The 16,498-nt window shown below is 37.4% G+C and overlaps 1 protein-coding gene across 5 annotated transcripts in view; it reads right to left on the bottom strand.

The window, feature by feature from the left end:
• Positions 1–16,498, bottom strand: part of CNKSR2 (connector enhancer of kinase suppressor of Ras 2) — a 205,222-nt gene that overhangs the window by 86,082 nt on the left and 102,642 nt on the right. For 3 of the 5 annotated variants that reach the window (XM_066313957.1, XM_066313960.1, XM_066313961.1), the window contains exon 9: positions 7,915–8,061. The exons of the other annotated variants lie outside the window; for them this stretch is intronic. In XM_066313957.1, coding sequence (XP_066170054.1) covers positions 7,915–8,061 — 147 coding nt within the window. The remainder of the gene's footprint in view (positions 1–7,914; positions 8,062–16,498) is intronic. 5 annotated transcript variants of the gene reach the window in all.

Here is a 16,498-nt window from a genome sequence, read left to right as displayed (position 1 = left end):
GAAAGACACACACAAAAAACCAGACAGGTAAAAGACTTTACAATCACTAAAAACAAGACAAGTCTGCAAAAATAAGAATAAAATTGGTGGCAAAAAGAGGTCAAAAAACTCCAAAACAATGAAAAACACTCCAAACATCCCCCCCTCCCTCTTTCAGTGAAACAAAAATCTTATCCTTTAAATTTTCATCTGTGACACTGTAGCCATAGTATTTTTTTCCTAGTATTTTTGAACCACTCACTAATACAAGCGTTTGTCACCTTTCTGCTACCTTGCACTTCTGTAACAAGAACACTTTGTGGCTTGCTGAGTAGCCTGTTGAATTAATTTTTATTGTAAGCCAAGAGGATTTTGTGGCCTAGATCCTGTTTATGCTTGTTAAGCCCAAGCTGTTTGCTCATGGCTCACACCAGGAGAAGCACTGAGAGGAAGACAAACTGTATAGATGGGTTTGCTCTTCTCCCTTTACAGGAAGAAGACAAGCCTTTATCTGCATGAAAAGGGAGGTAAAAGGAAAGAGGGACTGAAGAGACTGGAATGGTGGCAGTCAATATGAGCTTATGGTTTATGTTCCACATGGAAATCATGCTCAAGCATAAGAGTGTTCTGGACTTGAAAGAGTTTGATGTGTCTCTGGTGATCCTGACAAGCTGCTGGAGAGCTCAGGACACAGGGAAAGAATGTCCCTTGTGTTACAGCCTTGAATTCCTGACTGCACCTATTTAGACTCTAATGATACTGCCCTAATTTCTGAAACCTGAGGAATCTGTTGGTAGAACACACAGCACTGACATACAAGCCAGTTTGTCCTCCAGGCAATTTGCTGGTTGATGGTGGAAAACAGTTTGGGTTTCTGCACCTTCGACAAATGCATATTTTGGGTTGTCTTTTAGCACAGGAAGGTGGTTAACACAGTGAGTAAAATAGGAAGAAATAGTATTCAGTCTAACACAGAAAGCCACAAGCTATCCAATTTACTGAAGGCAACTGGTTCCCTGTCAGACACTGCCTGAGTTGAAGACACAGTGTAACTGTGGACACTCTGAATGATTGTGGGCAAAGTGAATTCACCTTCCCAGGGCACCTGGAGCTCCCAGGGGGACAGAAATCATAATCCAATCCAATCCAGGTGGAGGTACAATCCTGTAGGACTGCCCCAAAACATACTAGGATATCTCATGTATTTTCCATATTTCTTTTGCATTGCCAAACTCAACTCTCTGCTTATTTCCACAGAAACAGAAAAGTTGTCCAACTAGAAAAAAAGGGAAATCCTAACATAAAAATAGGTCACCCCTTTAAAAATAACCCGAACAAACCAGTATTTATCATGACAACATCAGTAACTCAGTAACTTACTAAGAATTTTTACACGGTAAAAATATTTAAATGGTTTCTCCTGGTAGTAGCTCAACACACTGAGAGCTTTGCTGTAACTACCACCTTGTGCTGTAGAAGTTCAGCTTTCATTTTTAAATACAGACTGTGAAAGTCTTCAGACCTGTTTTTGAAAAGAAAGCCTTCAGAACACAGCCTAGAGGTATGGTAAATCTATACAGCATTTTGTATTGAACTTTAGACACCTCAAGTGTTCAAGTCAATCTGGTCATGTGCAAGTAACCAGCTCATGTAGGTCTGTATTTCAATGGCAGCCACATGCAGGCACACTGGACTCAAAAACACAGGCAACTCCAGTCAACTGGATGCCTTGGAGATCAGTGGTATCACTGATTTAATCCTCTCCCAAGTAGAGATTCTCTTGCTGCAGTTCCTTTTGAAAAGCAGGCTGGCCAGGGCAAGTACGACTGCTGAAACAGCAATAAAACTGAAAAATTTTCAGGTCTAAAGAATTGAATACTTGGCCCATGGGAAAAGCCTGACAGAGAAAGTTTGGAAGTTACATATTAAAATTGGAACAACCTAAAAAACATGTCCCACAAATAACTGCATCAATCTTAATCCACAGTGACAGACACAAAATCCATAATTCAATATATTTTGGAGTACTATTTCTCAAACATTTTGAATGCACCATCCTCTCCCAGGTTCATCAGTCTTTACAGAGCCTTCCCTAAACTGTGGCTTGGCTGCAGAACAGGGAATCATCTTTACTCACAGCATCTTGGTTTCTCTAACACCAGGAATATGGAAATCCCTGTAAGTACTGACTGACAGCACCCAAGTGTCCCCTCTCTTCAGGAGCTGTTCTGGCCCTGGTTGGCTCTGCCCTGAGGTCCCCACCCTCCTCTTGTTAACAGGACCCATCGCTGCTTTTCACACCCCTAATCCTGAAGAACGGAGAGGGTGTCCCAGTGAGTCAGCATATTCTTTTTGATTTTTCTATCTAAAAAATGAATGTAATCAATATTAAATATATACTCTCTAAAAGTCTTTGTAATGTTTTTTAAAACTCTTTGAACCTTTCATGACCTCCCATGGAAGCTGCAATGTAAGTTTGAGAAACATTGCTCCAGAAAAAGACATTCAATTTTTCAAAATATAAGCAAAACTAATAAAAAAATTAAATTACATTATCTTTATACAGTATTTGCATCAATAAGCAGATTTTACTTCCAATAAATTTTTCATATTGAATTAAAGTTACAACAACACTGAACAAAATGTTTTCAATAAAATAAACTTTTTATAAGAACAATCATGACATGAAATAATGAGACACTGTAATTCAGAGTTCATTTTAACAGTGCTACAAAGAATGCCCAGCTCCCACCCAGTTAAAAGACAACTAAGTAATTTAAAAGCAAACAAGTTAGCATTTTATTCAAATTTAATAATTAAATAGCATAAGATCGTTAGTTCTAGTAATAAATTATGAAAACAGTATATAGCATTTTGTCTGGATGAATGAAGAAGGCAATATAATCAAGTAAGAAAATATACTGAATAAAAAAAATAAAAAATAGCATTTTCTTTCAAACAAACAACTTGTTATTACTGCCATGGCTTTTTAGAAAAATGAAAAACTGAATATATAACAGTGGAAATATGATGCACATCTAATCCAAAACAAACTCTGTTAAAAAAACTACAGATACTGAGCTGCTGGTGCTTTTAAAAGAGTACAATTTAATCCAATACAAAACAATACAGCAAACTATAAAGATATACAAAAGGAGACATGTAAGAAGGCTTGATGAAGGAGGAGTCAGAAGGGTTTTTTCCAAGTCAATACACCATATGTGGCTGGCAGCTGGACCTGCCCCACCTCACTGCCATGAGAAAGAGCCTTCCCACTGACACCAGCAGGTGCATTCCAAGTTAACTGAAGCATGGCACATGTTGCTCTAGCACTCTTTTTCTATATTAAAAAAAAACTGGATGAAGAGTCTTCCACACTGTAATAAAGTCCATTTTCTTTTGAGTAATTAACAAAGCATTTTCCAGAAGGCAAAGGAGGACTTCGCAGCTAGGTTCTTTCTAGTGTGCTGACAGTGACTTGCACAAAACTTCATATGCTCTGAGAGTCTTCTCTATTGAACTTTCCACCCTTATTCAAGTAGCACTTGAAGGGGCCTTCCTTTGAAACCCCCCCAAAATAACACAAAGTGGAAAGGAGAAATAAAACAGACAATCTAGAGTAGAGGAAATTTATTTCGGTTAGGTTTTAAACCAGACAAAAATTTGGAGAGTTCAAAGACAAAGCACCTCTATGTCAAACAAGGAAAACAAAAAAATTTAATGGTTAAAGTTAATTGTTTTTTTCACCATATTCAGTAGCAGTCAGAAATACAAATATTGGAAATTGCAATATCATTCTGGGTTCTCACACAATGGATCAGACTATCAAAAAAGTAACTGAAAGGCAAATTTAGTAAGGTTTGTCTTGCAGTCATAACATCCTAATATTTATGGTACAATACCATATTAATAAATACTTTCAATTTTTCAAAAGGCAACCACTAAATTCCCCAAGGCCACAGCTGCCTAATTCAACTGTTGCAAAATCAGTAACGAAAAACACAGGCTGAAAAATCCCTTGACTTCACAAATTTGGACATTTTTCTAAAATACATCATGGGAGAACCTTGATTATCAGTAAGAGGTTGGATACTGATGGATATTAAAATAGACAATAAACTCACTGAAAAAAACAAAATAAAAAACCCAACCAATCAAACAGCACTTTCTTTAATCAGGACACAAGGGGAAAAAAAGAGGAGTTTATTTCTGTACTGATTGACCTTAGAGCTGGAATTAATGTGCTTGTAAATACAAACTCATTATGTAATAGTGCACAGTATAGCCAAAGGCTAATTGTATTTTACTGTACATCAAGTCATTCAATTTCAGGACTCTTATACCAGATGCATAATTCTTCTTCTTCTTTCCCTCCTCTAACCTTTCATATTTATTTAGGATAAGAATATTTATGAAAAGAATAAATGCAAGTGCTTCTGCTAAAAAGGAAAAAAAACACAAAGAATTAATCAATAATTACATGGCTTGCATTTAACTCCTAATTCATGGCAAGACTGCAATATGAAGGCAGAGCTGTTCAAAGGAAACAGCTGAAAATTCTAAGCAGCATTTATGCCAATTAAAAACCAGTTAATATCTGAATGATCTAAAACCATTTTCCACACTTGGAGACTGTGAATGTTTGGCTGGCATATGGCTAATCTAGACCACTAACAGTGGGCAGAAAGCTCTGAAACATTTCACTGTGTTTATAATTTAACTCCTAGGACACAAAAACCAGCTCCAGACACTGGTGGTACCTGCACACTGCACTGCCTGAGCTGGGACACTCATCAAGCACTTTCCCAGCTCACAGGCATATTTATTATCTCTCCTTCAAGTCTAGTTTGTCATGTATCTGCAAATGGCAAACTTCACATTCTTAAACGCAATTACAGACTGAACAAACCGAATGCAATTTACCATTAATGCCTCCACTTTATTCACTTTAAGCTAAAATTGAGTTTTGAAGGTTCTCAATTTAAACATCACAATGTAAATTTTACTGTAAATGAGCCTCTTAATTTAATACAGTGTAATATTTACTTTCTACACCTACGGCATCAGCTGTTGAACATACTGATTGGTGGGATGCATACAAAAACTCAAGTCTGATTTTGTGTCATCCTCCTTACATTAGGGCCAATTTCCACCTTCCCACCTCACTCATCACAATGATTAGGTCGTGACACCACATTTTTCCTGCGTTCACTGCAGAAACAAAAAGACCACAGCAGTCTCTTTGCTGATCCTATTTCTCATTTTATCAGAATTTCATCCCCATATCTCACTCTATAATCTTTTGAATATTTTCCACTTTAACAGAATTATTACTGAGTCACAATTTCCTTGTATCTTGTGTCTGCTGAATAATACACATCGTTTAATTAACTTAACTCTGGGATGACAGCACATTTGTAATGTTCTCAAATATTTCAAGACATCCTGATAGGGGAAAACAAGTGACCATAACCTACTCTGCTTGCAAAGTTGATGTTAAGTACTGCTTTCCTTATGCTTTTTTGGTATTTGCCATCATTTTCCTCCCTCTCCTCTCCCATTTCATCCCAAGCTTTATTAAAGAATAGCCCCTTGATGTGAATCAGGAACATAAGAGATTTCAGACCAGCCAAAGCGTCAAATTGCAATTGTTACAGTTTTTCTGAAGATTTTTTTTTCAGACAATTAGTTAAATAGACATAATTTCTTCCTATTTCTACAGCTATAAAATTACATTTCACTCAAACTTTTTTGATGCTTGTTATCCATAAAATATACAGTACTAATTTCACACTTAGGCTACATTTAAACTTTAACATCAGCTGACTTTAACATCTGTTCAACTCTGATTCGCATAAATCAACAACAGAAATTTCCACATTATGCATCTTCCAAAGTTTGCACTTCACCCTGGAGCTTTGTCCACACTCCGCCTACTTCAGAAAACTGTTGTTTCTCACACTAAAATTATAAATTACAACAGACACACATATGCCCACTGCACACATAAGCGCTGAATGAAGTTCTGGCCTTTTCCTGGTGTCATGTTTGATAAAATCAAAATAATGTCATCATGATACCAGAATTATATCTGCAATGTTTAACAGTATCTCTATTTGTGTCCATATTAGCCTTGAAAATATTTCGATTTTTCATGCTAACAGCAAGAACCAACCCTCTCAACCCCCAATACTCCCATTGCCTCCCATTGCCCAAATTTGTAAGATTACAGAAAATCGCTGTCTAGGGTCAGTGTCATCCAATACAGATAATCTACATTCAAGCTAGCTGTCCAGATTCCCTTTATCATCAAATGCAGAGAGAGAGGCATGTGCAGGGGCAAATTCACCGTACCCTAAGGCAGAGCAGTCGAAAACAGGCCAAGATGAATGAATCAGTAATTAGTAATTAGTAATGTATGTCTGCTGGCCAAAGGGAGTTTAAATGAGACACCTGAGTGACATGTAGATCTTTACATAGCAGATCTAAAGTTAGATCAGTTGAGTAAGACCCACGTACCTGTCAGAAACTTTTGATGTGGGATCTGCAGCGTAATTATTCTGGTAATAAATGATAAAGTGAAGCAAAATGGAGCATTTAGGAGCATAGCCCAATTCACCTGAAGAAATACCAAACTCACCCAAACTCAGTATTTAGACCGAAACCACCTGACCCCATTTTAAAGAAACAATGTGTATTTTACATTTATGTTCTCACTTAAGCTATGGAAAAAGTGCAGCCTTCAAGTATAGACATTCATACACTCCTTTCATGCATCCAGATTTGCAATTTTATCTTCATATCCTAATTTCTGGTTGAAAGTTTTTGTCACATGTATATTCAACCCTCTATATCCAAAAGGCCAAAATATCTCAATCATTTAGTTAAACTAAGAAATCTTAGTTTCAAAGACCATGATGCATTTCACCATTATAATACATATTTATATATACACACACACATATGAAAGAAGTTCTTTATGGCATAGTTTTTTTATATATCTCCTAACATTTCAAATGGCAAAAGACCACAGATAATAGCAGTGGCATTGCCATATCCCATTTTCCTTTTGCCCAAATTTTGCAGAAGTCTTTTCTCTTTCATATGTACTTAATTTTTAATTAGAATTTTTAGTGTGGTAATAAAAATGTCCCAAAGAATGCACTCTTTATGCAAACAAAATAATTTTCTAAACAGTATTCTGTCTGAACTGAATTGAAAAACGGGTTATTTGTTGGTTCCATCAGTTAATTACATGCCTTCATAGTCTGAACATAACTTTTATTTCCTTTAGTAATCCATTACAGTGACATTTTATCCTAGAGTTAAACATGAAAGCTTTAAGGAAACCATTCCATGGCATTCAGCACGTTGCAGGGTTACGAAAATTACGTGCCCAGCCAGATATCCTGTTCTGTGCCTCTTTATGTGCAAGCCTTCAATCTCACTCAAGGACAACTCTGAACACAAGCACAGCTTTATTTACATAAGGAAATTTTGATGGTCAAGTGGTTTATTGAATACAGTCACCTTTAAATTTTCCAATAACTCCATGAGTGATCAAACTGAGAACTCAAACATTTTTCTTCCCTCTCTTTTGAGGTTATATTGTACTGAGATCTTCACAAGAAATCAAACTAAAATTTATTAGTTTTTGAAGTATGTTTGTCTCTCCTTATCTAGAAAAATTATCTGAGTCAACTTTTCTGCATTGTAGAACACTGCAATGATTACTTCTTAACTTTGAAAAGTTTTAACAGCTTTAATTTCAATTAAGCCTATGAGAACAAATCGCAGAGAAATAATTTCAGAAACAATTTTTCAAAGTATACAAGAGTAAATCTATATGCTGCTGAGGATGAAGCACAATAAAGCATCATTGAGATAATCTATAGTTAAAATGATGGTGTATGACTTATGATTAAGCTTCATTACCTGCAGAGCAAGGGGCTTCCATCTCATATTTTTCAGTAAAGCTGGTGCTGAGGTAAGCATGCTCTGAGGTCGCTTTTTCAAAGTTAAGATAACACCACTCGGATCCTCTCGTAGTGCATTCACCAAATTTTTCAACTGCCACCCCACCTGGTAACCAGTAAAATCATTACAATAAAATTGAGGTACATTATTCAATATGTAATGTTCCCTTTTTAAATAAGATTAGTAAATAACATAAAGGAGTGTATATATACCATAAAGGAGATTAACTCTAGAAATGTCAAAACTTAATTACTGCATAAAAATCACAAAAAGTAAAATAATTATTATAATGCATTAAGATGTATATGCATCACTTCAGGTTTTAGAATTAATTAACTACTGTTACTTCACTGCAAATGCACAATTAAATCTCAAGGTGTTTTCAAACTTAGCTCTGGTACACAGACTTTAGAGACTAGAAAGTTAAAAAGCCCTGGCTTTTGCATTGACAGTTCATTTCAATACTGAGCATTTTGTTGTTTATGGTAACTTTGTGGTAACTATTCAAAGTTCTCTAACCACATGTAGTCATACACTAATACTCCTAGCAGCTTATGCAAGCACATACCAGTTCAGTAAAACCTACTCTTCACACTGCTATAAAAATGAAGTCAGAATCACATGGCTGTTTGGAAAATGGTGCTTCTTTCTTGATGATTTCAGAAACAAATACAGCAAATCAATGACAGAAGTTTAGTCCAGTCACTATGTATTAGCCCAAAATAAAATTTTCCTAATTTAATTACAGTATTTTGAAATATTCTAAAATTAAAACCTTGATTAAAATGGAAAGCAACAAGTTTCTGCAAGACAGAACTTTCTGAATAATTTATTTTGCATTTTTGGAAAAAAACAAACTTCATATACTAAAACTTTTAAAGTCATGACAATGGTTTTTAGTCCAAATAAGGCCTGATTGCAAGGTACCTATTGTGAAATGCTTTAGGATAGTAAAAGCATGCTTTTCAAGTTTGGCACCTAGACTGGCAATACCTAGAATCATTCATCCCTTCAGAATCTGTAGACTCAGAAAGTAATTATTTCTGTAAATTTGACAGCTTTTCTACCTTTTTGCTCTGTCCCCCACCTGTGCTCCACTAAACAAACAAGTAAAATTTCCTAATTTGTAAATGATCCCAATTATGAATATTTTCCTTCTTTCACAATTTGTTTAAGAACACTGACAAGAAGAAAATTACCCAGCTGAGAAGAGGAAAAAGAAAAATCTAGAATTTTGAAGTCATAAGGCTACTTTATATCATGTTAATACATTTGGAAAATCAAATCAGCAGTGTGAACAAAGAGCACAGATGTTCCTTACCACTGGTATAGTGCAACATGGCACGTACATATGTCACCTATGCTTAAGCAAGATAATCACATGTAGGTTATTGCTACTCATTTTGTACCTTATTCCCTATTACACCAAGCTTCACTTTGGTTAGTATCACTTAAGAACTGCTTCTCCCAAACAAGTACCCCCCTTGAGCCAAAACTAATTTTACCAAGAACCTTGAATCACAGATAGCTCAAATCCCATCACCCTTTCTTCAGCCCCTGTGAACCTACCTGTCCTGTTTCCACCACAGCAAAGCCCATTACATCCAGGATGCACTTCTACAATAAGATTATTGTATGCAAAGGAAAAGGGCATTGATAACATACATCTTTATAGAATATTTTTCAGCTTTCACAGAAGACTTCCAAGCATGCTGAAATCCTTATTTTCAGTCCCATATACTAGACGTATGGTTATTATACTTCAAATAAAATGAAACATTAAATTAACCAATTTCAGCTCAATTTCCACATCTCACTGAAGCTTCCATTGTGTTTCAACAGCATTTAAGCAAAATATCTTCAAGCCCAAGCTTTGTGTGTAAGGACATTACAATTTCATAAAAAAATACCTTGCTATTTACAATACTGTTTTCTTACTTTTAGAGACTTCCACCACAGCTTAGAAGTAATATATTCCCCACAGTTATATATTGTCACTGTGGGCATATGCAGGGTTTCATTTACTATCCAAAAGAAGGAATTATTGGCCTACAGTTCATGTAAGCTATCTCTCTGTACCTAAGGTACTGCACACTGTAAGTCTCCAATGGAACAACTGAAGAGAGATTTGTGGAGCAGAATCCTTCTGCTGAACAAAGCAGCACAGGGAGCCCTGAGGAGAATATGATTTGACCTCAGTTATAGAGTCAGGATGTAAAATTCTTCCCATTTAAGTTAGTAGGACACTGCATGTGAAAACTGTACTTTAAAGCCATCTGTTTCTCACGGAAATAGCCAGAGGAATATAAATAAAACTGGGGCTTTTTGGTTCTGCTAGCATTTAAAAAAATTATTTTAAATGCACTTTTATACTTTGCAGAGATAAACTGTCTCGTGTATTTGAAATATGCCTTACATTGCAATAAATGGGAGATTATCTATTCTCTTTATAAGAGTTAGGGGGATTAAAGAAAACTATCACTTCAAAGCACTAAATCTGATGTATTTAATTTAGAAGCTCATGAATAAAAACAATTTAACTTAATTTTTCACAGTGAAATTCTGAGTTTACCATAAATTTCAAACCAAGTTCATCTTCTGCTTTTATCTAGTTCCCTGACCAAAGCTTTTTGGCTGTACAGACAGGCCTTGATGGCTTCTCATAATCTGAACAGAAAGTACTAAACTGGCATAAAACAAGTCACATAAGAGGTAGTCAACAAGCAATTGAAGGAAATCGATGTCCACATAGAAGGCCTGTTTTTCAGCTCCAGCATAGTTCAGATCCTCTCAAAATTCATTTTGACATAGACAAAACAATTTTATTTGAGGCAGTTAGACTGGAAAGAAGAAAAAGCAGGGACTATATCTGAACTGAAAACTCTTTTTCAGAAATTCATTTCAGCGACACGTAACCTACCCTTTAAGTGCAATTTGGTTTTATTCTCTCTAACATCTCCCTTCTCATTACCACAGTTAAAAATTTGCAACTTGTCATCATCAAGATTTTTCGGCAGAATTTTCAAATGCTCCTATAATACCTTTAATATAATATAATATAATATCTGCCCATGTACAGCAAGAAAGGGCAGTAACAAGAAAGTTTTGACACCAGTCTGGAAATTCAATATACATGTAAGAGGACTGTATTAGCAGACAACTTTACTTATGGTAAAATAACCTGAGCAAATAATTTTGGAAACAGCACACTATGCTGACCAGGTGGCTATTTTTTTAGGGCTAAGGAAGTTACTGTCGGTTGCTTTAAAATGAATTTACATTGTTAAACGTGTGCCACCTAGAAGCAGCAGTCAGGAGAGGTGTGTTTGATGGCAGCCCGAGCCCAGCACTGGCTTTTGCTGCCTGAATTCCTGCTGGCTGCCTGTGCTGCTCATGGGACCAGGGCAGGCACTGGAGCCCCGAGGGGTCACGGTGAGCTGGTCTGGCCAACACTGCAGCACCTCTGCTGGAGGAGCCCACCAGCAGGGCTAACCCACAGCTGAGGACCCAAGGGCAGACCAACGCTGCTGCTGGGGTGGCACCGGGCTCCCAAAGGGGAGGGAACACTGAGCAGACACAAGGAGCCTACAGCACCAGCACCACACTCATTCATTCCACCAGTACATGCCCAGAGAGCGTGGCCAGGCTGGGAAGCCTCACCAGAGCGCTCCAGAGTCACTCAGGGACACCCAGGTTGCTTCAGCAGGGTGAGACTGGCACAGGGGAGCCCTGCCCAGCCCTGACACGCCCTGCTCATCTCCCTGCCAAGCTCCCACTAACCCAAACCGCAGGAAGCTTTAGCAAAGGGGCTGTTAGAGGTGCCCATCCACCACTTGGGAAAAGAACATGCTTCCAAGCAAGTTGAGATATACTGTGAAAGATCTCGGTGTTTCTTTGGCTTTCAGCAAGCGCATCTGGATGACAATATTACAACAGCCCGAAATTAAACTCTTATTTTGAATTCCTATTCGAAGTTGTCAAGAATTTAACTTTTAAATAATGAAATGTTGCCCTAATTTTTTTTTTCCCCCCAGATAAAACTATCACCGCCCTTACAGCAAGCTTAGAAGATTGGAACAATCTTGCTTTTTCTGAAAGTAAACATGACCATTCACTGAATCTTTTTTGCACACAGCTGCACTCATGACAGTATTCCCATACTCCTGTGCTCATTCATGAGTATTGCTGCATGTTATGATCCAGAATGGAGATCTGTAAAGTATTAACATGCAGGCAGCTCAAATACAATTTGTTGGCCCTACACCAACTGTTTTCAGGATGCTATGAAGCAACCTACAGTCTGAAAAATCTAGGAGTTGTATCTCCAGAGAATCACTTCATCTGCCCACTCCAGAGAATCACAGTGGGCAAACCTAGTACACAGTGAAACTACATCAAGAGGGCAGAGTAACAGCCAAATGAAACAGAACAGAGTTCATATTTTTACAGGCATAATTCTATTCTAAGAGTGATCAGAGTCCCATGAAAGTCAGTGTAAGCTTTCTGTATCCATGAAAAAGGTTGGTTTTTTTTTTCCATTACTTTAATTATTTCCTGACTTGCAGAGTTTAAAAAGGTAAAAGTAGTAATATCTTTACACTTTTGAAGGAAAAATAACACCTTGCTGCTAAATGTAATCTGTTAAGACATTTCTCGTTTTCTAACTACGCAAATATGCAAAATCCACTCTAGTGTCTAATTTTAAAACGTTGGTGGACTTGGAAGATAACCAAAATTCATTTTCTTTCAATGTTGCCTGTAATTAGTTGCATGCACCCAGAGTACTTTGACTTATCAACATTTCAGGCTTCAAGCTTTTACTCATTTTTCAGCTAAAAAAACCCTAAACAATTTCTAGGAGGGAAGGCCTATTCACCTTAGGAAACAGAGTTTTTCAGAACTTCAACATCGAACAACATCTTGCATTTCATGAAAAAAATAGTGCATAAGAAAAAAAAAAACCCCAACACTGCACTTCAAATAACTACCAAACATAGCACATTGTTAAGCAATTCAGAATCTGACAAGAAATTTAACAGCATCATGCTGCTAAACTAACAGACTGATTTTCATGAACACTGGCCAGAAAGGAGGACGGTCAGCTGCTAGCCCCAGGAAACAAATGTTACCAGCAAGGTATCTTCTTCCCTTCCCCCAGCTGCAGATGCCTGAAAAGGTGAAAAATTAATGGAAAGCCATAGGTCTTCTGGCCCCAGAAAATGTAACTGGTGAGGAAACCAGCAAAGGATGTTTACAGCATGGACTACCACAGAGAGGAAAGCTGGATCTGTATGCAGTGAGGGAAGCCGTGTCAGGAGAGCAGTAGACGCCTTTTCAGGGATTTATCTAGGTTCTTAAGCTAGCCTGATAATAGCATCCACACTTGCATAATGGTTTTCTCCCAAAGAGGAGATGTTAATAATATTGTCATTGCATAGGCTGCAATTCTAATTAAAGAGTATCTTGGCTATATTATTTAAATCAACACAATTTTAATTCAATGTTAAAAGTGATTTCTGTGCATGTCACTTGGAATGTCACTGATCACACTGCACTGTATCATTGCCAAAAGTCATAACAACACAGTTTTGTATGTAAAGTACATTGAAAAAATCACATCTTATACTTGAATAATTCCTGATATTTCACTAAAACTTTTGGTTACTACCACCAAACCATGAAATAAAGAGATTTTTTAATTCATTTTTGGCTATGTACACTAAAGATTACAATTAAGAGACCTTCCCAAGAATAAACTAAGTTAGAACCCAAACTGAGAGTTGAGTGCAGAAATCACTGCCTCTCATTAAGCTGCCCTAAACACATTTCCTGTTCAGAAAATGTATCTGACCCAAAACTTAGCTTCTGCCAAGTACCACCACAATTCAACAAACTTGACAATATTAATAACATGACTACAGAGCACCTCAGTATAGGAGGCAACCATCTGTATTATCCATGGGGGAACTAAAACTTGATTTATCCAGGAATAGAGAACCAGCTTCTGTATTGAAGCTTGGACACCGTTTAACAGGAATGCTTACCTTTCATTTTGTACTGATACAATCAACCTTCAGCTCAGAGCTACCCCATTGTTTTGCTTTTGAGTCATTGCTAGCACAACATCCTAGAACAAATAAATGAGCATATTTGTTGGAAGAGCAAAGACTCCAACTTTACGGGTTTCGTTATATATTTTACAGACATAAAGGGCAGTTACTAGGTAGAATTTCTGAGGAAGAAGGGTCTCATTTCCCCATTTTAGGGTATGGCTCTAAAAAAATGGAGTTGGTTCCAGTTCAGATTTGGTGTACCTGGGAAATTCAAAGCATTTTCCTTCTCTTGGCTATGTGCAGTGACTGGCTGTCTGCAGTGTGGTAATTATAAGGCATCTGTCTCTTCAACCAGGAGTACAGATAACCAGAAAAGACAGCTACTGGCAATCTGTAGTTTTCACTCAACTCTCCATCTAGTTTCAGAACATGGATCTCAGCATTATTTATCCTCAGAGGGACTAAACCCAGTCCTTCAGTTACTACAAAGGTGTCTCAAGCACCAAGCCAAGCATAACTTCCACGGGGGCAAAGTACTGTGGTGACAGGACTGTGGGAACACAAACCCCAATCATTACAAGAGGCAGGAAACCATTAGGTCCTTGTATTGGGATATGGAAATGAGGGCTCTGGTCTCAATTCCCAGAGACCACATTTAGGTGTAATATAAATGCAGTACAAACTAACACACACTGCAGAGAACAGGGTCTGAGAGCCCTGCTGTGATGAGCAGGCCCTACCCCTTTCTTCAGCAAGGACACAGAAATCAAACTCTTATGAACAAAGGTGCTGCCACCACAGTCCTTCCTTGGCCTCATTTTGAAGAGCTCCCAGGGAGTATATGGAGAGCCCAGGTGCCTGTCCATTTCAGCAGGGCTTCTGGCAAAGGACAGGGTCTCCCCAGCCTAAGAAGAGACATTTCAGCATCCTTGGGTGGCCTCGAGGGAGTGCTAAGAAAACTCAGGTGCTGATAAATATCTAAGCAGGCCCAGAGAGCTGGTGGCATGAGCTGCAGGCTCAGACAGGATTTAGGCACACTGGATTCTCACAGATTAAGCTGCAGTATGGATGTGGATGGCTTCCCCCTTCCTCAGGGGAGAGGAATAGCCAAGGTCTCCCCCTTTCATGTGCCTTAAGGAATGTGCTCCTCAGGAGTAACCCTGCAGTATTAACCCCCAGCCACATTTGCATTACATGAACTCATTTTTGTAGCCCTGTTCTTAACTTCAAAATTGGAATTTGACTTATGTGTGTGTGCATTGCACAGTCTTATATTTTATTTCCTCAAATGCTTCTCCTGGAATTAAAACAATAAATATATGTAAACATATATGCATACACATACATAATTTTTTTTTCATTAGATTTCATTAGATTAGATTCACATTATTAAAACTATTTTAGAATTATTCTAGTGAATCAGGAATTCCAACAGTCTTTGACACCCCTCAGCTTTTCAGTGTATAAATAAACTACTTGAGATCCCCAGCTGCCCTGCAGCTAAACAGTGGTGTTATCCTTGAAGCAGATGTTTCTTGAGACTGAATTCATATAGTGAAAATAAATTACGTTGTGTACAAAGAAATTGTGGGAAAAAAAAATCCTTAAGGTCACGAATGACCAAGCAAACAGAAAAAATAATCGAAATCCAAAATAAGCCTGCAAGTGAGCTGCAAACTTATGTAGCATCACTTACTTAAAGGAAAGACAGGGATATGGACTTAAAAGAAACTGTCATTAAAAAAGCAGTTACTATTTAGTCATGACAGAGCTTTTTTTTCCCATTTTACTTCTATTAAATAATCAGCCACAGACTATGTACTCTGCTCAAACCACTGAGTTGTTTTAATCCAGTACTGATTTTTTCTTAAATAAAAATTTACATATTCAGAGTACATCTACTCAAAGATTAGAATTTCCCTTGCTTTACCTTTTCCTCCCATGTGACACAGCACAAATTTGCTTTTCTTACTGTTTTAGTCTGTTTTGACAACATCTATCACTGCCTTACACATCCTCACAGTTACCTCCTAATTTCATCAGAATAAAACAACAGATTACACAACAGAAGATCAGGCTGGAACCTGAAGATCAATGTATCATGAACACAGCTGCTACCTGCACAAAGCACAGATGTATTCAAAATTATTCCATCCTAACTCACATGTGGTCCAGGCTGTGCACAACTGTAATGTCAGCTGTGTTGATATGCACCACATTGAAGACACCCCTCCTTGAGCTTTCGTCACCTTTCCTACAGTGTACTTCAATCTGCAGCAACCTCAGTTAAAAGGCAGAATAATATCTGCCTTCCTTTCCAAATACACATACCTGAACACACACTAACAGTAAGCCTTTTAAACTTGTTCTTATGAGACAAAAAGGGTAATATAATCTGTATTCTGTTCTACACGCATCAAAAAAGTTAACAATAGAAAACTCTAATCCTAATTAGTATCTGCTAACTGGCATAAAAAATATGCTCTAAT

The sequence above is a fragment of the Sylvia atricapilla genome, chromosome 2, assembly GCF_009819655.1.
Source record: "Sylvia atricapilla isolate bSylAtr1 chromosome 2, bSylAtr1.pri, whole genome shotgun sequence".
NCBI lineage: Eukaryota > Metazoa > Chordata > Aves > Passeriformes > Sylviidae > Sylvia > Sylvia atricapilla.
The sequence above is the reverse complement of the archived record's forward strand: the minus strand, read 5'-3'. Positions and strand labels throughout refer to the sequence as shown.